Raw genomic sequence first — 24,126 nt, forward strand, 5'->3', positions numbered from 1 at the left:
GCCTCACCAACTCCTGGTCAGCTCTGATCTTCCGTGATCTGCGTTACCCAGTCCCGGCATCCCCACCTCTCTGTGTGGTGGTATTTCATGTGGTCTCTGTTTTCCTGGTTAGGCCCTGCCTGAACCAAGTTGGTTTATACTCAAGGTGGGGTGCAATTTTGGACACTTCTTATTGTCACATTTCTTTATGCCATAGTGAAATTCACCTACCCTGTTCTCCCACGCTGTTTGCTACGTGTCCCTATTGACGTCTGTGTATCACCCCTCCCAGTCAGATGACATGTTAAGGCGATTTTTCCAGAAAGGACGCAGAGAGGTAACCTGCACAGCAGGTGTTTGAGATGGAGCTGGAGCGTCTGAGCTTCGGATCCCAGGGCCTGCTCCACATTTGGGCCTAATCCTTTGTAAGTGGGCCAGGCTTTACAGAGTGAATAGATCCTCACAGAACACAAAAATGCCCAAGGAAGAGCTTCGGCATCACTCTCACCCTGCCTTCCTTCTGCAGCCTCCCACGCCCCTTCTCATTAAGACAAAACTCAGTCTGGTCTTTAGCTGACACACGACATGTCTCCAATGGGGCCACACATGAAGGAACACCAGGCATCCCTGTATGGGGAACAGGTGGATTAGGGGTTCTTTGCGACAGTCTAGAAGTGACCGCTCAAGAAGTGACTGGGTGAAGGGCGAGGACTAGGATATGAGCAGGGAGCACCACCAGGGAGGGAGGCAATTTGGAGACAAAAAAACCTTCTGAAGAGGCGTTGGGCCTAATAAACTGAAAGGCAAATGGGAACTTTACTGCTTTTGGCCAAAGAACACTGGCAGAGTTTCGGGGCAAAGGGCAAGTACAAGGCATTCTTCTGAAAAGCTTATAAGATTTCAGATAGGCAAAAATGAAATTAAGTTTCTGAAAATAAAATAGACAAGGCTTTGGAGGTGGTTTTTATGAGAAGGACACCATCAGAACAATCCACTCCTGTGTCAAGGAGATCACAGCCTGAACTAGCTCCCAGTGTGTTCTCCTAAGCTACTCACTCAGGCAAAGAAGAGGTCCATCCAGCACCCACTGTGCTTGCAAAGGTCTGCTATACAGCTGTGTTGCAAGAAAGTTAATTGACATTTCCTAGAATTGTTGGAGAACAATGAAAGTACTGTCAGCTTGGGAGCCCCAAAAGTCACGTGATGAAGAAGGGCTGTTGATAAGAGGGTACTTCGAAAAGTCTGTGGGGGGCAGCCATTGTGGGACACTTTGGGCATCGCTTGGGACAACTGCATCCCATATGGGATTACCAGTTGGGGTCCTGGCCACTCTGCTTCCAATCCAGCTTCCTACTAATGCGCCTGGGAAGGCAACAATGATGGACCAAGTACTTGGGACTCCGTCATCCACTTGGGAGACCTGGATGGAGTTCCATGTTCCTGCTTCAGCCTGGCCTAGCATGAGTTATTGTGACCATTTAGGAACTGAACCAACAGATAGAAGATCTCTCTCTCTCTCTCTTGTTCCCGTTGCCATTCTGCTTTCCAAGCAAACATCTTAAAACAAAGTTTGGGGAAAAATGAAATTAAAAGATGTTTAGTTTGGTGTAAAAAAATTCCATAAACTTTTAGAGGTCCCCGCATTCACATTTATTTCAGATTTTTCTAGCGCCAAAAGAAACTTAATCTTTTAATTCTATTTTCTGCAAATGTTTTGAAATGCCTTCCTATTTATTTGTCTTTATATTTAAAGGGACAGATGATGATTCTGAAGTAAGTTTAATTCAAGACTTGTTTAAATTGTATTTATCCACACCAAATTTTTGTGTTTTATGTTCGGATAAAACACTTTTTAAAAACAAAACAAAGCACAACTCGCTGGCTTTGGACCCGTAGCATTTCCAACATCTGTAAAACAATCCTGGGGTACTACACCCAGCTCAGCCGCCTACTGGGTACATGACCTCGCTGATGGTATTGAAACTTTCTGCATCTTTAAAATGCGGTGCCTAAGTTACTTCCTCTTGGAATTGTTGAGAGGCGAAATTATCAGCTGTGCATAAACAGAGTTAAATTAATGTCAGCCACTATCTTCTCGCTAAGCAGAACCCATTTGGCAGAGTGCATGCACGTGAAGTGAGAAAAGCAAACCTTGTCAAGGGACATCATTTCTTACCAGGATGGAAAAGATCAAGTCTCTGCTGATCGAAAAATAGTGAATCCAATCAGGACCCGCATGTGAAGCCTGCTCCCGCCCGCTACCCCGCACACATTCTCCGGACATTCGGTCGCTCTCTAAGCCTGACCCTGCACATTGTAATTTCTCCACTTCTCGGCGCAGAGCGCCCTTTCAGCAGAGACTTAACCAATCGCAAACCCCAGCACACCGTCACCGGGGACGCTGGAGCGCTCCCAGGCCTGCGAGTTCTCTGGTGGGGGCGCAGGGCTCGGCCTGGGGCGAGGGTGCCGCGCCGCCCCCTGCCCACCGTACTCGGCGATCGCACCCCCCCCACCCCACGCCCGTTTCTCCAGCGCCTTCCTCGCGCCCGCCCTTCCCCCGGGTGTCGGAGCGCGAAGCGGGAGGCGGGCTCAGAGCTGACGGGCTGCGGCTCTGCAGCCAGAGGGAGGAGGCGGGAAGGCGGGCGGAGGAGGAGGAGGAGGAGGAGGTGGAGGAGGTGGAGGAGGAGGCGGGGACTACGCGGGGCGGTAGCTGGCGCCGAGCGCGGTGGGAGCCGACAGGGTACCCGGCTGGCTCGGCTGGCGGCCTCCGCCCGGATCTCGGCGCTGCAGCCCTGCGCCTCTCCCGCCCTCGTCTCCCGGCCCGCGGCCCCGGGCTCGGCGGAGGCGGCGGAGCTCTGGGCCACTGGTAGGTTGCACGGGCACGGCGTTTCCGCCTGCAACCTTTTGTGCCGCAGAAAAGGTGGTAGGGATGGCTGGGCGGGGGGGGGAGAGGGGTAGGGTGGGGAGGGGGCTGCCCCCTGCCTCCGATCCCCGGTGCCAGCCCCAGTCACGGCGCCGCCCCTTCCTCCCTGCCTCGTGTCCAGGCCAGGCGCGCAGTGCCGGAGATCCCCGGGATGGGTGGCTGCGGGGCGGCTGCAGCGTCCCCCACGGCCTCGGCGGGCCGGTGCCCGGGCACCCGAGCGGGAAGCTGAGGACTGGTGAGCTGGGTGGGGCCCGCGCGGGGTGCGGGGAGCCCGCGGCTCCTGGCACAGGGGTGGGGCCCGAGACGCCGTGAGTGTGCAGAGCGCGTGTGAGTGAGTGTGCGGGGGTGTGCGCCCCCGTGTGCGCGCGGCGTGCGCTCGCCCGGGAGGTGCGGGCTCGGCGACCCGGAGCGCCTGTGCCGCTGTGCAGCGCCGCGGGCTCCCTCAGCTGCAGTGCCCGCACCGCGGGGCGGCGGGCCTGGCACCCCTCGGGGGACTGGGCTGCTTCCCCGGCCTGCTGCGCCCCTGGCTGCGTGCCCGGCCGCGCGCAGGGTGCGACTGCCCCAGCCAGATAGCGTCTCGGGGCGAGCCCGCGGGGCCTTATCTCGGCGGCCGTCCTCGCCCGCGCTGCCACCTGGGGGCGAGGCCGCCCGCGTCGGCCGGGCCGCGGCCGGGGCCGCGTGCGGTGCGGGGCCCGGCTGCTGGCCGGAATGGAAAGCAGCAGATGTCGTGGGGGGCATCCCCGCCCTCGCCCCACCTGTCGCGGCTGGACTTCGGGGCGGGTGGGAAGCGGAGGGAAGGGGTTTCCGGGCGGGCGGCGGGCGGACCTTGGGCAGCGCGGCCCCATTGTGAAGCTGCCAAACTCTCTCTAGTGGTGGAATCTGCGAATCTGCCAGGAAGGCGGTGGGGACGCGCAGGCGGGCGGTGATGGCCCCGTCCTTTTCCCCTTGCAAGTGTTCCACGTCCGTTGGGGACTCCCTGCTTCCCCACCCACGCCAGTCTGCACACGGGTGGGCTGGGATTTTGTGTGGAGCGAAGATTCGGGTGCGTGCGTGCGGGCGGCGTGGTGCGCAGGTAACAGTGGCGCCAGGAACTTTGTAATAATCAGGGAGACTGGAACAGGAGCGTCTTACCAAGGGCTTGCCTCCCAGCATACCCTCCCAGACGTTTTATTTTACGTGGTTTTTCTCGAAGAGCCGCCTTACAACCAAGGGTTGTATTTGCTTTGTCTTCTAACCCTGTGGAACTGGATGCACGCTTGCCTCGGAGATAGTAATGACCCCGCGCCAAAGTTTTGTTTTCCCAGACATTTCAAAATACGGTACTGGTTATTATTGCAGAATCTGTTACTACTGTGTTCGTTCAGAGCTACGATTGATGCTTAAACTTTTATATTTAATCACAGATTTCTCAATATCCTTTATTATGTAACTGTGTGGGTTAGAAACAAAATGGACAGGATGAAATGTAAGAGGTGATCAGCTTAGGGTCCTCTTAATTTGATAAGAACTGATGTAGGGAGTATGCTTTTGCCAATATTGTAGCTTATTTAATTACAAATGAGACTTTGTAGTAGTTACTATTCTGGAATATAAGATACTTAGTGACCTTAGAAAACAGTCAAAGAATTTGCTTATTTTTCTCTGTATTTCAGAGAGCTATTTTAATATTCACTCAGAATTCTTAGTACACTAGGAATAATAGAACTTGACATACATGATTTAAAATTTCTTTGCTAATTTGTAGTTGGAAGGGGGAGTGGGACAGGGGTGTCGCTCATTTCTCCCAAAGAGAACTTTAATTTTGTCACCAGGCTGTGAAAACGAAAATCTGGTTTTAAGTTTTTGCTTGGAGGGCTAGCCAGTCCCACCTGGTACACCTGCCCTGCTTTGACCATGCTTCCTAAGAGGCAGATTTCTTGTGAAGACTGTGTGTAGACAGTTACCGTCAATCCCATCTGCAGTGACACTGAGTATTTTTCTAAAAGTAGAAGGATGACTTCACCCGAAGCTATTAGTAACCCGGGTTTAATTTTTACTAGCAGAAATGGAAAGGAAATGAATGCTGCGATTTTTAAGGGGGTTGCTATTCAAAGAACTAATACTAGAAACACATTTTTGTCTTACTGAACCAATTATGGCGATGTCTTCCCACGTTGGTGAAGTTAATGATCTGTTTGTGAGGTCAAGGATGGTTTTAGAAGAGTCACTCCCTACTTAGCAGTGGCTCGAAACCTTTGATAATTTTGTTTTTTACAAGTGACAAACAATAAAGTAAGATTATTTAACAGGAACCTTGCAGGTGAGGGTGTAAGTACAGCTAAGCATTTTTGCACTGTGAGTTGTGCTTGGACAGGTAAATCATTTCATTTCTGCTCAGTGTTCTGTTATTTGAGAACTGTTTTGATCCATTTCTCTTACACTTGTTTTCAGAGTAGAGAGTAAGGCTGGTGATTGCAAAATACTTTCACTGGTATGAATGGAATTTTTTCCAAGTGCTTTTCCATCATTGGTCCATTCTTAGTCACTTTGAGAAATGCTACCTGTTTCTTTTTCTTTCATGTTTTAGAAGCTAGAATTCGAACTTGTTCTTGTAGTCTACTGATTTCTTTGCCTAAAATTTATAGTGCTTTCCAGAAGAGCATCTTTAATGATCAGTAGGATTTATTTACCAAAATTCAGAAGGGCGTGCTGGACCTTTGTATTTATAACAGTAGGAGTTGTAAGGGATGTTAAATTTTTACTTGGGATTTTGTTAGTGGATCTGTGCTGAAGCCTGAGATTTATAGCTTTTTGGGGAGAGAGGTTTTGTGTGGTACTGAAGATGTCCATGTGGATCTTTTTTATCTTTTGGGGCAAACCCTCCCTTTTCCGGGTTCCTGGTGCCACTCAAATTTACTGTTGTATGTATTAGATTTACGTATTTCCGTGGCTCTGTCTTGCGCCTGGTCTCAGACTGTATTCTTTACTCTTTATATTTGCGCCAAGAAATATTGTTGAACTTCTCAGTGGGGACATGAATAACTGAGTGGTTGAATGATTCACTCACAGACAAATTCCTCACATCTGTGTGCAAAGCCACTATGCAGACCAAAGGGTGTTTCTTTTTAAAAAGTCGATTGCCTTTATACTTTTGAGTAGATAACATAATGGCCACACAATATATTTGCGACCCTTTGGAGAGATGGCTGTAAGTAAATATGGGGAATGGACCTGGACCAGACATGGTGACCCCACAGCTGAAGGATGTTCTTCTGGGCCTATGATAGTATCTGTCACCTTGCCTGAGAAATTTGACACACTTGCTAGCTGGGGTTTGCAAACTTTGCTATCTGCGGAAGCTTCATTTGTAGCTGATTGCTGAGTGTTTTTTGGCTCAGGCACCCCTCACTTCCCTGTCCAGAGGTCTGTGGGGAGCTCTTGGTTGTGCTTAATTTGTCCTGTTTTCACAGGACTTTCTGTGACATCCCAGGACTTGCTGTTCGTGGCGGCTTCTCATAGCTGGAAGTGTTATGTTCTATCACATTTGCTCTGTCGTCTTCAGTCTGTGTTTCTAGGTAACAGGTGTATAGCTTCTGAACCTTTCATGTGGCTCCTCCCCTACTTGGTGACTGTTGGCAGAGGAGAGCCATTGCTGCCCTTCTAAGCCTTCATGTTCAAAACAAATCACAAGGCTATAGATTTTTACAGTAGTATGCAAGTGTGTATAGTTATTTGAAAAGTATAGTTTTTGGGGACTTTTATATTAAAATAGTTTTGTTGATACAAGGATAAAACTCTTACAGTAATTTTGTAATTCATTCTTTCATAGGTAATTCTTTTTTTTTTTTTTTTTAACATTTTATTTACTTGAAGGGCAGAGAGATAGAGACAGACAAGTCTCCCATGTGCTGGTTCACTCCTCAGATGCTTACAGCAGACAAGGCTGGGCCAGGCCAAAGCAGGGAGCCAGGAGCCAGGAACTTAATCTAGGTCTGCATGTGGGTGGCAGGGACTGGCCACTTGAGCCGTCCATCACTTGCTGACTCCCCTAGTGTGTATTAGCAGGAATCTTGAAGTGGACCCAGGACTCTGGGACACAAACCCGTGTGCTCCTGTATAGATGTATGGATACAGGTGTCACAAATGGCGTTTTTTAAAAGATTTATTTATTATTTGAAAGGCAGAGTTACAGAGAGAGAGAGAGAGAGAGACATCTATCTGCTGGACCACTCCCCAGATGCCCACAATGGCTAGGACTGGGCCAGGTCAAAGCCAGGTCAAAGCCAGGACCCTGGAACTCCAGCCAGGTCTCCCACCTGTGTGTCAGGGCCCCAAGGACTTGTGCCTTCTTCTGCTGCTTTCCCAGGAGGATTAACAGGCCCAGAAGTGGAGCAGCCAGGACTTGAAGCAGCACTCATGTGGGATGCCAGTGTTGCAGGAGGCGGGTTAACCACCTGTTGTACCACAGCACTGACCCCCAGTGGCATCCCAACCACTACACTAAACACCTGCCCCGGAGCTAATTCTTAAGGAAGGTATATTCTGTACCAGTTTCTTGCCTTGTTCTTTTAATTTTATCTTTTCCCCCATCTTTTATCATCCTCCCTTTCTTAGCACACATACAGGGATAGCACTCGCCTACACACCAAACTGTAAGTCATGTCAGGAATGCGTGGAAAAGAGGAGGAACGGAGCTCTGGCCCTCGGGTTTCCCTGGTGTTGCTCCCTTGGCCTGTGTGGCTGCGTTCTATTTTTGGCATGGCACTGACATAACAGGGATAATCAGTTACTACACTTTGTTTACTATGCAATTACCAACCTTTTCCTAGACTTCCACATCACAGGCCCAGGCTGGGTGATTTCATTAAGGTTCCCAGCGTTTCAGATCCAGATGAGGTTTTCAGTTGATTTCTTTCCTTGGGTGTTGAAAAAATGAAAGTATAAATATTTTTCCAATGCATTTAAAAACTTACGAATTATTTCTCACCAAAATGCACAAGACATGTTATATGAAAGCTGGAATGAGATGTAAGCCTTTTTAAAACCAATACTTAAGACATGCAAAGTTTCTTCTATCCGATTTTCAGTGTACATTTCTAAAAATATAAAGTGAAATCTGCTTCACTTTGTGGTAGATGTAGCCCTGGAAAATAACGTGATATACATAGCTGCATTGGGCACTGAAGTGTATAACCGGCAAGAATTGGTTGATACACTTTTTTTTTCCTGCATTATAATTTATGATTTCTTTTAAAAAGAAAACTAAGCTCTTAAGAGGACAAGTTGATGATATAAAAGGATTTTGTACTGTGTACCTTAAAATCAAGCTGGAAATAATGTAAAGAGAGCAGATTTCACCCATTCTACAGTCACAGTTCTGAGAAGACAACCACACTTTCCTCAGTCTCCCCCCCCCCCCTTCTCTTCATCAGTTTTTGCAAAGACGTATTTTTAATCCACTCTGTCTTCACAGGTTTAATTTATCACTAACCATAATATTCAACAAGTAACAAGTAGGAAGACCACAGCTAGTAAGCACGTCTTCCCCCCAAGCATTCCATAAATGAGCTGTAAAACTTTTAAAGTGCCTCCCTGAACCTTTAAGGTAGGGTTTGATTTGTAGAAATTGATGTCCATTTTCCAGGAACATGATCGTTGTGTGAGAGGCTGTCCACAGAGGTTCACCACTGAGCAGAGGCCACACAGGTATAAAACCAGGTGAGTGGGGCAGGTTCAGCCCCACTCGACATCCCTTGTTGGAGTACTGGTGACTCGCTAATCTAGCTCTTTGCTAATGTGCCCCTGGGAAGGCAGCAGGCGCTGGCTCAAGTACTTGGGTTCCTGTTGTCCATGTGGGAGACCAGATGGCGTTTCAGGCTCCTGGCTTTGGCCTGTACCAGCCTTGGCTGTTGTGGCCATTTAGGGAGTGAACCAACAGGTGGAAGATGACTGTCTCTCGCCCTGCTCCCGCTCACTCTGTCTCTGTCACTCTGCCTATCAAGTAAGTAAATAAATAAATAAATCTTAAAAAAAAAAAACAACAAGAGGACAAATGAGTGGTCTTGGGAGTCACACCAGTTGGGTCTCTGATTCCAGCACTGGGTCAACTAAGTATTATTCAATTGAATACTTTAAAAGAGGGAGGATTATATTCTCCTTGTGGAGTAGTTAAGATTAAGTGAAATAAACTGTGCATAGCTTTTAGCATAGAAAAGATGCTTAAAAACATTAGTTTTTAAAATTCCCTTCCATTAAAAATCCATTAACTGAAGAAATCAGTATGAACTTTATAACAGCGGTATTGAGGAAATTCTTCCTGGTAGCCAAATTAAAAAAAAATTAAGATTAGGTTTTACAGTTTACTTTATGTGAAAACCAGAGGCTTTATTGGTGTGCTCGAGCCAAGTCTTAATTATCCAGGTTTCTTGCTTACCCAATTTGGAAATACAGCGTCAGTGGCAAAGACAGTGACAGAGAGCGTCTGGTATCCACATAAGTAGTAAAAACTATTAAAGAAATTCCAAGGCAGATGCAAATGCTGATTTTTAGGAAAGACAGCTCTTACTGTGTTAGTTCCTTCCAGTGTCTGCAGCTGAGGAAGCCAGTACCTTTCGCAGGGTAATGATCTGTTGCCTTTGGATCAAGCTGTTGTATACTGGCAGAAAGGGCGGCGAAGTGATCGACTCCTTGCTGGTCCCTTGCTGTTTGTCTCTGCTTGGGAGCGCCATGTTCAGTGCTGTTGCCACCTCTCAGCCTCTGGGCACCTGTGTGGCTAAATCAAATCCCCTGGGGTTCCACTGAGTCCCTCCCTTCTGAGCTGAACACAACATCAGAACACCAGCAGCCGAAGAGATCCTTACAGGTGCAAAGGACTGTGGGAAATTTTTTGGTCTGGGCAGAGGCACTCAGTGAACCGGGGAGGCAGAGAGAAAGCGAGACTGGTACATAGAAACTCCCCAGGTCAAAGGGAGGCCACACAGGGGATGCTGGAAACCCTGGGCAGGGTTATCGTCATGAAGGAGCGAAGAGGTGTTTTTGTGAGTCATTCTCTTTTTTTAAATTTCAATTTTTAAAAATTTTTATTCATTGGAAAGATGAGAGAACAAGTGAGCTCCTCTTCGCTGGTTCACTCCCCAAATGCCTAAAACCAGGAACCAAGGACTCAATCCAGGCCTCCCATGTGGGTAGCAGGGACTCAGCCATATAAGCTTTCACCTGCTGCCTCCCATGTTGGCAGGAAGCTAGGACTGGGATATGGGAACCCAAGTGGCCTCTTAACCACAGCACTACACGTACACACCCAATTCTCTCTTTTTTATAGTGTTTTTTCGCTCGCTTTTTTAAAAAAAAAGCAAAAACATTTATTTATTTGAAATGCAGAGTTGCAGGAACAGAGAGAGAAATCTTCCATCCTCTGGTTCACTCCCTAAAGGGACACAGTGGCCTGAGCTGGGCCAATCAGAAGTCAGGAGCCAGGAGCTTCCTCCAGGTCCCCCACACAGTTGCAGGGCCCCAAGCACTGGGGCCATCCTCCACTGCTATCCCAGGTGCATTAGCAGGGAGCTGGATCGGAGGGGGAGCAGCTGGGACTAGAACAGCATTCCCTGTCCCTACGTCACAGCCCAGGCCGTCTGCAGCGTTTTCTAAGAGTCTTCCAATCACTGGCCTAGGGCAGTCTTCAGGAAGGATTTCTCTTGTTGCTGTGCTGTGCTAACAATGAATGGTCTCCAAAGATTAGTTGTAACCTTCCCCACTGGTAAAGGACTCTGCGACATGCAGAGCACAATTCCTACCTTGTCTTACTGGCTCCACATAACAGCTGTATCAGGGTGGAGAGAACCCCCGTCTTCCTTGTAAAGACTGCTGTGCTTGCAAGGTCAAGAGGCAGAGTGCCAGAGATGGAACCCTTCCCTTGACCCCGGGCTCTGCGCTGTTTCCTGCCAAGAGAGTACTGTGACACTGTGGAACGCATGGGTAGGACTGGGATGATGAAACCACCACTTTAGCCCAGTGAACTACTCTTAGTGTCTATGTAGAATGTAAGCAGCAGAATACAGCAAAACAAGTGCATCCAATGTGTGAAGGTTGATTTGGCTGAGCAAGTTCAAAATCACTTTAACTGAACTAATTCGGGTAGCTGATAGGTGGTGGGAGTACCTCCTGCTGGCTTCATCCTGTTTTGCAGTTACAGTTGATATAATTGCTTAATAAGTTGTGTTGCTTGTCAAATTAAAGGTGTATTTTTGTATTTCATGTTTAGTATCTGGAGTAGAGCAGAAAAATTATTATGCCTGCATTCCCTGGGGACTCTTTGGAAATTGTACAGTGACGTCTTCGGGGATTTAGTCTGGTGAGTTGTGTTTTGCTTTTTCTGTTTGTTATTCAGATCTGGGAGCATATTACCATGATGTGTTTTAAGGCTGACGTAAATAGGTGAATGTGGACTGTCATTGGATTGTTGCTCACATACAGACTGCAATTACAAAAGTTTTAGCGGTGGGTTGCAATTTGCTAACATTTTACTTGAGATGTTTAATTCTTTGAGAAGTTTTTTTTTTTTTTTTTTAATTCCTGCCATATTCAGGTGATTTTATTGAAGTGTATTTGAGAATATCTAGTAGTTAGAGGCCATTGCTGTTATTTGGGGAAACATTAAAAGTTAGTAAAATAGTTTCTAAACATTTCTGTTTTCTGGTGTGACACATAATGAGTGGCTAACAGGTGGTTGAAGGGAAGCATCCTCTTCACTTCGTTGTGTAGCTGTTTCCACTGGAAGCGTGGCATTTGCTTTATCACACCGTGAATTTAAACTGTTAACAATATGCAATGTTGTTGTCTTCCTGTAGTTGTGTATTCTCAGAGTGTCAGCTGTGTGTCTGTGCTGATACTTGTTCCAAGTCTTTGAAGGGGGAAACAATGTTAGTAGTGATGTGTTACAGCTCTTCAGGACTTTCAAAACCCTATTATTAGGGCGAGTCTGTGCTTTGGGACGTCTTTGTAGTTGATATCTTGGTAGGTCTTTGCTATGAATTACCCAGAGAGGCCATAGGCTTTGGAAGAAGCCGAATTTTATGATAAGGGATTTTCAAATTAGCAGTCAGCCTTTGAGTAGTGATTCAAAGGAGGGAAAAACATTTTAGTTTCATTAAGGAGATGCAGCCTGTCAAATTTATGCAAATGCCATTTAAAAGATTATCAAAGTGGAAGCATTACTAGAATTTCCAGTTTGAGGAAAAGAGCAAGAAGGTTGAAAACTGTAAGCACAAAGTTCTTTCTGATAAGGATATTGAATAAGTAACAGTCAGGCTAGGTTGCTAACTCACCCACTTGAAATAAGGCACGGAAGTAGGAGTATGGGGAGAAACTGCCTTTATATGTGTGTCTGTGTCCACTTATCCAGCTCTGTGCATCTGTGTGTACACAGGCACACATTGAGTTATAAGCAGATAAGCAACATGCTGGCAGGCCTTTAAGCGCTGAAATGAGTTACTTAAGAGGGAGTGAGTTAACTGACATTGGAGATGATCAAACATACGCTGTTTGGCCAGTAAGATGCCTTCTGACTCTGAAATTACACAGTTTCAAAAGTTTGTCCCCATTGAGGAACACCGTGGTTTAGTGTTTGGTGATGCTGAATGAAGCTGTTACAATCGGTCATGGGCAGGTCTTTGTGTGGACACAGGAAGACTCTTCACAAAGTGATGGAAAAAGTGCATTATCAGAAACTATAGGTGGATTTCAGAATTTTCTGTGACAAAATTAACTTTGTCTTTCAATTCTATTCTTCATAAATTTAAAAAATTTCCCTCTTATATATTTTATTTTTGTGGGTAAGTGCCTAGGAGTGGCATGTCTGCATAGTTTAATAAGCATTTATTCAACTTTATATTATATATGTATATTTAAACATTTATCTATTTATTTTGAAAATCAGTTCCAGGGAGAGAGAGAAAGAGAGAGAGAGAGATCTTCCATTTGCTGGTTCACTCCCCAGATGGCCACAACAGCCAGCACTTGGCCAAGCCAAAGCCAGGAACCAAGAGCTTCATCTAGGTCTCCCATGCAGGTGCAGGGGCCCAAGCGGTTTGGCCATCTTCTACTGCTTTCCCAGGCCATTAGCAGGGAGCTGGATAGTGGAGCAGCCCAGACATGAACCGGTACCCATATGGGATGCCGGTGCTGCAGGCAGTGGCTTTCCTTGCTATTTCATAGTGCTGGCCCCAACATTTTTTCAACTTTAGAAGCAGTTGCCAAAGTGGGTGTACCTGACAGACATTCACAAGTAGCTAAAATAACCACGCCAAAGTGTGTGTGCAGATGATAGAGGCTTGACTGCCAGTGAGCACAGACTGACTTTAATTTCGTATCCAGTTTTTACCAGTTTGGTTAGCAGAGAATTTCAGGCCACAGTGATTTTGAAACAGCACATTGGCAGTTCTTCGAGATAGGCTGTTAGCACTTGTAAGGAAGCAAAACTTATGTCCACCCACCAGGCAGGAACTTTGAGGAGTGAATTCTGTCGGAGATCTCTCTGACACGCTCCGGATCCTGGATGCAAGTTAGAATCACCTGGGATCTTTTAAAATGAATTTCAGAGCTCAGGCTGAACTCCAGATCAGTTAAATCACCAATCTGGGGGGTGGGGGGAGGATGACATAGACATCATTGTTTCTAGAAGCTTCTTGGATGCACTCAATGTCTGGACAGCTTTGGGAGCTCCTTACTGGAGTCCTGGAGTGCAGGACAGGAGCTGGGAGACCTGGGCTGTAGCTATGGCCAATGGCTGCCTGCAAGGCACTACACAGGCCTCTGCCTTCATGGCCTCGTGTTTTCAGTGTCTTCTATCACTGGAGGTGGAGGTTCCAGGTAGGTGACCTCTAAGGTGGTTCCGACATTAAAACTAGATGATTCTAGGGACAGTATCTGTGGCACAGTGGGGTGCCCACATCCCATATTGGTGTCCTGGTTTGAATCTTGGCTACACTACTTATGTTCTAGCTTCTGCTAGTGCTCCTGGGAGGCAGCAGGTGATGGCGCAAGTGCTTGGGCCCTTGCCAGTCACTTGGGAGACCAAGAGGGAGTTCTGGGCCCCCTTCTTTGATGTGGCCCAGTCCTGGCCATTGTGGGCATTTGGGGAGTGGACCAGGGGATAGAAGATGGATCGATCTCTTTCTCTCTCTCTCTCTTCCCCTGCCCCACTCACTAACCCCCCCTCTTCCTTACTCTTTATATCTCTCTGTTGCTCTTTCAGGTGGATGAAAACAAAAAATAAACAACCATTTTTTTTAAAGGAGGTGATTCTAGATATCACTACTTCTAGGAGTCCCCAATTTTGTTCAGAATGGTTCATTTCAGGTACCTCTTGCAAAGAAGTCTGTTAACACGATTACATTTTATGTACTGGTATTTAAGGTCATTCTGTTTGTATCAGTTTTCTCTTATATAATATTGCCATAAGTTGTTAAAAACAGTTAAAGCATATGAAGCCATATTTTGATCACTAGAGGTGAGGTTTTTTTTTTTTTAATAAGTCTGCCTTTAAAATAAATCCTTAAATGTGATATTTCTCAGAAAATATTTCTTTGTGTAGCAGTTGTGAAACTTATTAGTTGTTTTCAGAGCTGATCTAAGGAGTTAAGGCCTCTAGGTTCTGTTTTCCAAAGACTGCTCTTGGCGCTGAGGGTGTGGGACGGCCAGTGGGCAGAGCTGTGCACGGTCCACACAGGCTGGAGTCTCTGGGTATGCTCCTGGCAGGCCTGCTTCCTCTGTGTGTGTTCTGGGGCTTGCACCTGCTTGCTGTAGTCTAAGCCGTACCACTCATGTTGGGGTATTGCATGTTGTAGCTGGTGCTTAAAACATGCACTCTGTGTGTGTGTGTGTGTGTGTGTATATATATATATATGCATGTATATGTATATATATACATACAAATGTTATCTCCCCCTTTTTATGAGGGAATTTGCATTTAGTTTTTAAATTACTTTATAAGAGAAATGTAAGGGTTGCAAGGGGACATAGTGTGAGAGGACATCTTGCCCTTTTGATGTATTTTATCTCCTTTGGGAAAGTGGAGCACATTTTCCTCTGGGCACATTATCTGCTTTCCATCTTTGGTGGTTCCTCTTCATGAGCCATCATGGAGAAACAAGCACTCTCTTGTAACTTTTAAAAGGATTCACATTGATTTTTAGTTTTATGAAGTCATAAATATATTCTTATAAAAATGAAAGCATATTTAAAGCTCTGTGGTGGTTGCTATAAAATTCTTAAGAAACTCATATCCTTTGACTCAACATTTTTACTTATGGATTTTCTTGGATAAATGTGTGTGTGTGTATGTATGCACTTACATGTTTTCACTGTGGAAGGAGTGAGCACACACTCCATCTTTTTTCCATTTTATTTGAAAAGCAGAGACAAACAGAGAGATCTCTTCCGTCCACCGGTTCACTCCTCAGATGCCCATGATAGTCAGGGCTGGGTAGAGCCAAAGCCAGCAGCCTGGACATCTGTCCAGGTGTGAATGATAGAGACCCAGCAGCCCAATTTGAGCCATCACCTCTTGCTTCCCAGAGTGAGAGTTAGCAGGAAGCTAGACTGGAAGCACAGCAGCCTGGACAGGAGCCAGTGTGAGCTGCAGGCGTCCCAAGCAGTGCCTTACGTATTGTTCCCACATTTCTAAGGGAACAGGAAAAGGAAAGCTACACCGGAACATAAGTTGGGATTCCCTCTAGATGTGCCTCACATTGGTAGGCACTGAAGAGTGAATTTGCGTTTCACATGCCATCATTATGCAGTGTTTGGATTGGCTGTCTTTCAGTGTGCAAGTGTAGCTTTTCCAGGTTTCTATAACAATTTAAAAGTAGCAACAATTATTGGACCAAGTTAGTGGGGAAAGAAAAAAGATAGGAACTCTCTGCAAGGGAAAGGGGGTTATAAAGGGTGCACATGGCCTGGAAGAGCTCTTGGAGTTGGGCTAACTGTGTATGAAAGGCATTCGTGGGAGCAGGAAGGGTTTCTTGGATCTCTGATTTTTAGTGGTCTGGAATGGGGGCGTTAGCGTTGGACTTGATTTCTTGATTCACAGTTTTTTCTTTTTGATGAACTGGAAGTAGTGCGTGTATTGCATCCTTGGCAGTAATATTTCCGGGGGTGCTTTGTAATTCTTTATCTTGGCAGTATGCTTTTTTTGAATACATGGTTTAATTAATTAGTTAATTAACTGGAGAGAGACAGACACAGAGAGAGCTCCCATTTGCCCATTCACTCCCCAAATGCCTGCAGTGGCTGATCCAGGGCTGAAGCCAGGAGCTGGAAACCCAATCCAGGGCTCCCACTGGGATGGCAGAATCCCAGTTTAACTGTTGTCTGTGAGGATCCATGTTTGCAGGAAGCTGGACTCTGGAGCAGAGGTGGGCATTGAACTCAGACCCGCTGATGTGGGATGCGGGTGTCCCACTGTTGTCCCAACTGTGAGGCCAAACACAAGCCCCTTCCCCCAAACAAGATTGATTGTAGATTTTGAAACAGAATGCTGACTTATAAATGGCCTTATTAAAAGTAACAAGCCCATCAGCAGTTTTTTTTTTCTCAGTTACAACCTGGAGAATGAATGATTCAACACAAGGCATCTCTAATTGCAGTCACCATGGCTGAGCTCCCTGATAATGCCTTTTAATCGGAAAATTTTCTGGGGGTGAATAATGGACACCCACATACCCCGATCTGAAGAGTCCTCCAAAAGTCCATGGGAAATGCATGTTATGAAAAACGATGAGTGGGTTTGAAAAATTCTTTGGCACCAAAATATACTCATCTTTTACATCCAGTTTCCATGAGCTTTGAAGTACCCTGGTGTGTTGACTTGGAAACTGTTCTAACTGCCCTCAGCATCATCCCTTTTGTGGCAGAATTCCCGCATTTGAGGGTACCCGGACCCCTCCTCCTTCGTGGGGCAGTACCGAAACAGTTTCTGCCCCTTTAGAAAATAATCTTTGACAAAGCTGATTCCCCAACAGCTCTCAGGCCCCTGCAATAGTATTGAAGTCCAGTCAGGAAATATCAGGATATCGGTTGCATAGAAAGTTTGTGTTTTCCGTGACAATGAAGAATGGGCGTATGTTGGGTACTGGTGACACCCACCCTCCACGCTGCTTTCCCAGGGCCTCGCAGTGGGTGTTCTTTCAAAGGGCACGCAGTTTGCCACGGTCCTGCTTTCCCTCTTCGCGCTATTGCATGCAGATGTCCTTGGCCGTGCTCACGGCAGGGACGCGTGAAGTCACCTCCAGGAGCCCCTGGTTTTAGGACACTGCTTGTTGTTCGGAGCAGAAGTACGGTTGCTTAATGGCTGGGAAGAGCGAACTGTTTTCTGGCTCTTGAGATTGCACATCAGAGGGTGAGCAGGTAGCAGCTGTGTGTGTAGTATTTCAAAGGAGCCTTCCCATGTGCCGGTGTGCTGAGACTCTGACTCAGAAATTTGCATGGGCACCCATCGCTAGGTGAAATACTGCTGTCAAAGGAAGAAATGCGTCTTTCTTTAACTTCCTGGGTGAGTAGTGCTTTCTGCTCTGAGCGAGTGTGTTGTCCACCTCAGTACCATGTGGTAGTTTTCTTACAATAGACTGCTTGGTTTAGGCCACATCCATTTCTTCTACTTAGTTAAATATTGTCTCCCGGGCAGCTGCCTGACGCTCTTGTTTGAGTGGTTCTACCAGGTGATATTTGCCAAGTATTCTTGGTTACTAGAAACTTACCGGGCACTGATGATGGTTATGTGTGTGATAGTAGTGTCTACTGCCTGTCATGTCAGATTTTGAACTTTATACATGTCTTTACCTTTCTTTACTTTTAAAATTTTCCAAGTACTTACTCGCTACCTAATGCATCATGTCTACCTCTTTCTCTGAACTTTGCATCCTGCCGTACTTTATTCCTACCCCTGAGAGATTCTAAGAATTCCTCATGGTCTGTCTTGGTGCAGCAGGATTGGCTTAGTGGGGGCACAAACTTTCAAAAATTGTTTTCGCATTTATTTAAGAAGCAGGTGTACAGACACACACAGACACACGGAAACTGATAGAGGCTGAGTCACTCGTCATGTGTTTGCAGTAGCCAGGGCTGGGTCAGGCTGAAGCAGGAGCCAGGAACCCAGTCCAGGTCTCCCATGTGGGTAGCAGGAACTCGACTACTCAAGCCATCACCTGCTGCCTCCCAGGGTCTGCATTATCAGGAAGCTGGAATCAGGAGTGGAGCTAAGGCTCAGACCAAGGTGTTCTGGTGAGGGATGTGGGCATCTTAACTCATGTCTGTTAGACTAGATGCCTGCCTTGGTGACCACTGGAGCCTGTGCCCCCTTGTCTTTATTGTGAGTTTCTGGACTAGTAACTTGCATGACAGTTTTTATCCTTATAGCAAAAGGGATGAGTTTCAGGCTAATTTCTGTATGGATTACGACCAAATTCAGAATCGGTAGGGTCTGAATTCATGGATTTTTAGGAAGTTTATAATATACCGAAAGAGAATGCAGTAAGGTGGTTGGCAGAACCCCATGGGCTGTCGTGCCACATCAGATCTGCAAGAGACCTAGCCCAGTGTCTCTGTGAGAACAGCCTGCTTGAGTGTCAGTGGCTCTGGGAGTGGCACCAGGTGCACCTGCCTGTGCCCTCTGTTTACCCCATGGCCCTGGATATCAGCCTCACTTACTGTCCTCTCCTTGTCTCTCAAGGGTGCAGTATTGCAAAAGCAGTTGCTGCCCGAAGCTGCTGTCAGGTCGTGTAGGTTGGAGGCCTGGGGTATGTCCTCTTGTGCTTTTGAGCTACCCAGCCAGTGAGAAAGAAAGGGTTCATTTGTCATTTGATGATAAACATTTGATGGGGCTTCATGTGGCCCTTTAAAATTTTATTTTATGCATATCAGATTAGCTGGTAGTCACCTATCCTGATCCTATCAATGAAGACAGTAATTTCACAATCAAATGAAAATTTGTTTTTGTATCAGTAAAATACGATAAAGCTGATTCCTACAAATCCAGAAACGTCAGGGAACTAGGGTCTCCCGGCTAAATGAAAACTGGGAAGAATTTGAGGTTCAGAGGAAGTCAGTGGATCCCTTTGGCTTTTGCTCTATCTCCAGAATTATTAGGAACGCTTATTTCCGGTCGTGTGTGCGGTGAGCCCTAGTGAGCTCAGGAGGGCACCTGGGGACGCACAGTCTTCCAAAGGAGGAAAAGTGGGACCTGCAAGAGGTTCGAGTTGTGTTTTTGCTTCTAGATTTCTTTGGATTTAAGTGAGTATCCAAACTAGGAAACGTTTCAATTAGGAAATGGTTGTTTCATAAAAAGATTCCTTAAGAATTAGATTGTCCCAAATACAGTAACATAAGGTGTTAGCAGTATGTTTACAGTAGGGGAAGCTGGGTGTAGGGTACATGGGAACTCTTTGGAGTATTTCACTTTTTTTTTTTTGTACATTTAAAACCGTCCTGGACAAGGCTTTTAAGAAGAGTTGTGTGAGTAAGCTTTTTCAGTAAATTTTTCATCTTTATAGCACTTGGTACTGTGTTTAGTACCTGAGGGACTCACTTCAAACTGTGCAGTCTTCAAGGGGCTTCCCCGAAGTCGTATTATGAAGAAGCTATGCATGGGTGTCAGTGTTTTTGCACCAAAATTGATGTTTCAATTCTATTTTTGCACAAACTTTTTGATGCACCTGGGTGGTTCCAATGGAAGATCAGGTAGAAAAAAAATGATTCTCATGCTGTTGCCCTAGGTATTTTCTTTTATCTGCCACTTTCCAGGAACCTAGTCATTATTGGTGGCACTTCCCGTCAGCGGGGTTTGCCCAGCCTCTGTAATGTGATCATTGTAAGGAGCGGTATTAGTATTCATTGTGAATTGTCTTTCACTGTCATGTGATGTTACAAAGCCAACTGTCAAATCATGGTATATCAATTATCATGTACAATGACACTTGATGTTTTATTTATTTCTAATCTTAAAAATTAACATTGACATATTTAAGATTACCTTTTAAACCACAAAATGGTTTCCCTTAAACAATTCATTGGGGAAGACTCCTTCATACCCTAAAAATAATTTTCTAGGTCTCAATGGGATTGGTTGAAGAAATTGATCAACGGAATCAATTTTCTCATATGCCTTGTAAACACAATAAAAAAGAATTGCAGATGTGAAGAGCTAGGTACTTGTTTTGAATTAAATGATGGGAAAATATGACTTCAAAGTCAGAAATAGTTTGTGGATTCTTTTTGTCTTCATTGCCAGCAGAAGAGTAGTGGGCTGACATGGTAGGTAGGTTTGGGGTGGGCACGCCTCACATGCTGATGTGGATGTCCACTCATCGGAAGGATCTAGTTCTTGGACTCTCATCAAATTTATATGATAACTTTTAAGTTTGCTTGTTTTTTTAATCGATTTACTTATTTTTAAAAGATTATGTATTTGAAAGGCAGAGAAACAGAAAGAGACCTCACATCTGCTGATCACTCCCCAAACGCCTGCATTAGCTGGGGCTAGGTGAGGCCAGGCCGAAGGAAGGAGCCAGGAACTGTGCTCTGGTCTCCCGCATGGGCGGCGAGAACCCAAGTATGGGGAGTGGCAGGAAACCAGGCCCTGGAGCCACCGTCTGCTGCCTCCCAGGGTACTTGTGAGCCAGACGCTGGGTCAGAAGCAGAGGCGGGACTTGATCCAAGCACTCTGATCAGCGATGCAGGAGTCTCAAGGGGCAACTTAACCTGCTGCGCCCCAAGGCCTGGCCCTGTGATTAGTTTTATTTGCTTGATATCCGTGTTTGGTTTGCTTATCCTCGCACGGAGGCGCAAGCTTGCCGTGGTTGAATGGAGAAGTACTGCTGTGGCTGGTTTTCTATTTTCTACTCCATCCGGACCTTTTCCTGGTCTTGGGGGCATTCACCGAGCCTGCCCTGGGGTTCTTGAGCCTCAGAGCTGGTGGTCCTTTCAAGCCTGCTGCGAACCAATCGCTGCCCTTGCATGGGAATCAGTGAGTCGTCCCCAGACCGTGTTCATTCATGCTCGCCAAAGTCGCAGCCGGCCCCATGTTCTGTTCCTTACCGCTCTCTAATCCGAGTCTGTTTCCTTGTAGGAGCGCACAGACTGGTGCCTAAAATGGAAGTAGATATCAATGGCGAGCCCAGAAGTACCCTGAGCACCCTGCCCTTGCCCGTGGCCGAGGCGAGCTCCCCGGGGAAGGCGGAGGCCGAGAAGCCGCGCTGCTCCAGCACGCCCTGCTCCCCGATGCGCCGGACCGTGTCGGGCTACCAGATCCTGCACATGGACTCCAACTATCTGGTGGGCTTCACCACGGGGGAGGAACTCCTGAAGCTGGCCCAGAAGTGCTCGGGGGGCGAGGAGGGCAAGGGGGAAGGCGTGCCTTCCCTGCGCTCCAAACAGCTGGACGCGGGCCTCGCGCGCTCCTCGCGGGTGTACAAAGGCCGGAGTCGGTACTACCAGCCCTACGAGATCCCGGCCGTGAACGGCCGGCGGCGCAGGCGGATGCCCAGCTCAGGAGACAAGTGCACTAAATCCTTACCTTACGAACCTTACAAGGCCCTCCACGGGCCTCTGCCTCTCTGTCTTCTTAAAGGTAAGAGGGCTCACTCCAAATCCCTGGACTACCTCAACCTAGATAAAATGAGCATCAAGGAGCCAGCTGACACAGAAGTGCTTCAGTACCAGCTTCAGCACCTGACCCTGCGAGGGGACCGCGTGTTCGCCCGGAATAACACATGAACGGCTGGTGCGGACTTCAGCCCGCTGAGGTCGACCTACGCTTGGCTAGAACGGAAAACACACACACACAAAACAAAAAAACAAAAACCGTAAACACCCACTCTTGTACTCTGCTCCTACTTCCCCTTCTAGATGGTTCTATCAGCTTAAGTGTGCCTGGAACCTAAAAATCGTCGGGATCACACTTTGAACGCAGGAGTGGACTCACAGGTCCTTGGGAGGGGGGATTATTTTAGAGCGCGCAGCTGCAAAGAACACAGAATGTTGACCGTCTGTATAGCTTTTGAGCCAGGAACGAAGGCTTTGGTGCATTGCGTCTTTAGGATTCTGACACTCAGATGGGGAATGTTACCTGCTTGGTTGTAGCTGACTTGGTATGATTCATTGCAAATCTCTCTCTTAAGTACTCAAGTACTTCCGGAATCTCTGTATTTTACTATAACATGTATGTGATGATTTGTTTTACGAAATTTAGAACTTGAACATTGCTGAATTGGACCACTTTTTATTTTTAAATATTGAGTTTAAATATTTTATAACTGGTTTTGCACTGAAAAAAAAAAAAAAACTAACACTTCAGATTAAGAGCAAAGTCTTACTTCTCTTGCCTCAATAATATTATTGAGCAATGAGTTTTTTATTTCCGCATGGAAAGTTATTGATCTCTATGGCTGTAAAATATTTCTTTATAGCGTTATTAAAGTGTGTCTTAATAACATTAAATTTGGGATACAAAGTATTTATTTTGCAACCGGAGGAGTGGAAGCTTTTCTAGAAAGTTTCCAATACGAAGTTGTCATCAGTTGGAAAAGTTTCCTTAGTGCTAATTTTCTAATTTAAAATTCATCTGGAACTTTAAAACAGAAAGGATTCTTTTAATTGTGGATGATAGGCAAAACCCTGTTTGCATCTGTATTTCCTGTTAGTGAATGGAACTTGAGTAGAGGACCTCATGATTTCGACTCGTGAATGCTTGTACTAAATATGAAGTAATGCCATTCCGCCCGGCGTGGGCTCAGGCCAGTCCTAGTCCTGTGCCACACAGCACTCATTGAAACCCCAGTTTCTAGGATTAGTGTAGGAGCCTAAAGCGCTTCTATAGTTTTAATGGGTTAATCCTGGATTACTTAACAATTTATGTCAATTGCACTGGTTTAATTTGTTGCTAAAGAAATAAAGCCCTGGCTTTGGTAACAAATACAGCTCAACTATTCTTGAATATATTTTGGGGGGAAAACTGTACGTAACTTACCTTTTGTAAACGTTTCTATTTTTTTTTTCCTTTTGACTCTTGAAGGTGCAATTTATTACCGAATTGGCATTTCTGGCAGCATCAAATTTGCATACTTTTAAGTTTTATTTTGGGGACTGTGAGTTTCTTAGGTGTTAGTGATCTTGCTTATAAAATAAGAACACCTTTTAATCAATGAATGGATCATTCCTGGTACAATTGTGATTTTTCTTGGGCCAGAATGAATGACAGACTCCATGTAGGGCAGCATACCGATTAAAAAAACCCTAGGGACTCGTAAACAATGTTTTTTACACCTTCCCCTCGGGCACACCATGTGAGAGAGCCTTGGGGAGGTGGGCCTGCTTCTTACTGAGTTGATTACCTTTCTTGGTGGGCTGCAAGTTTTCAGCTATTGTATATTTTAAGTAAATTGCACCTTTGTAACATATTGTATTGGTGAATGATCTCTAAGATTGACTTTATCTATACAGTCAAGACATAGAATCCTGTCAGATGCCAAAGAGTTGGGATTTTTACGTTTAATGATTAAACACCATTATTTATTGATGATTTACCCTGTGGAACTGTATTATTTCTAACTATGAAATAAAAGGGTGATGTAAACACACATTGTTGTGTGGTGCTTTAAATAAGGTCTTAAAATAAGGCTGGTTACTGTTCAAGAATGGCACCCAAGCACTTCTTGAAGTCCCTAATATTGTGAAACAAAAGCGAAAAAGCATTTTACTTTTGATGCTTACCGGGCATTTCAAGGTCAGAGGTTGCTCGTAGCAGTGCTGTGTGTTCAGCCTCCTAGGAGACGTGGCTTTTCACCTGTGAGACCTGTTCCTGCTACGTGCCTACAGTGTTTGTGCTCAATAGGAACATGCAGCTCTTTGGTTTAGTTTTGAATTTTTACTTAAAGATAGGCAACATGGGTTGAAAGTCTGAGAGAGGGCGTATTTGCTGTTTTCTGATCAGTAAAGATACACAGTTCTAAGTTTCGTTTTCTGAAAATGAAGTTTCAAAACCAAGTCCGTGGTTTTCAGCACGTGCTTGAAGAGCCCCTTCATGAATTCGGTCTGTCTTTATGTGCACTCTGTGGAATTGCACTGCTATGATAAATAGGGGCATCTTCAAAAGAAAAAAAAATAGGCTAGATCTCTTTTAGCTAGGGGAGAAAAAAACCTTTTAACATGATTTCTATTTTTAAACTTTTTTTCTTTTTATATCATTTGATATTACC

The 24,126-nt window shown here is 45.8% G+C and overlaps 1 protein-coding gene across 8 annotated transcripts; it reads left to right on the top strand.

Annotated features, from left to right (window-relative positions):
• The first annotated feature begins 2,606 nt into the window (after positions 1-2,606).
• Positions 2,607-23,508, top strand: MACIR (macrophage immunometabolism regulator). Of its 8 annotated transcripts, XM_089313084.1 has the most exons (4): positions 2,657-2,845; positions 3,024-3,137; positions 11,142-11,231; positions 21,000-23,508. In XM_089313084.1, exon 4 carries the CDS (start codon positions 21,023-21,025, stop codon positions 21,644-21,646), a length of 624 nt encoding a protein of 207 aa, XP_089169210.1. In that variant the 5' UTR covers positions 2,657-2,845; positions 3,024-3,137; positions 11,142-11,231; positions 21,000-21,022; the 3' UTR covers positions 21,647-23,508. The 8 variants fall into 8 exon arrangements, with proteins under 8 accessions (XP_051709555.1, XP_051709558.1, XP_089169210.1 ...); XM_051853595.2 differs by lacking the exon at positions 3,024-3,137 and having other exon boundaries at positions 2,607-2,845; XM_089313086.1 differs by lacking the exon at positions 11,142-11,231.
• Positions 23,509-24,126: the final 618 nt, after the last annotated feature.

This window comes from Oryctolagus cuniculus, chromosome 14 (genome assembly GCF_051225735.1).
Source record: "Oryctolagus cuniculus isolate XC-2025 breed Fujian yellow rabbit chromosome 14, ASM5122573v1, whole genome shotgun sequence".
Classification (NCBI taxonomy): domain Eukaryota; kingdom Metazoa; phylum Chordata; class Mammalia; order Lagomorpha; family Leporidae; genus Oryctolagus; species Oryctolagus cuniculus.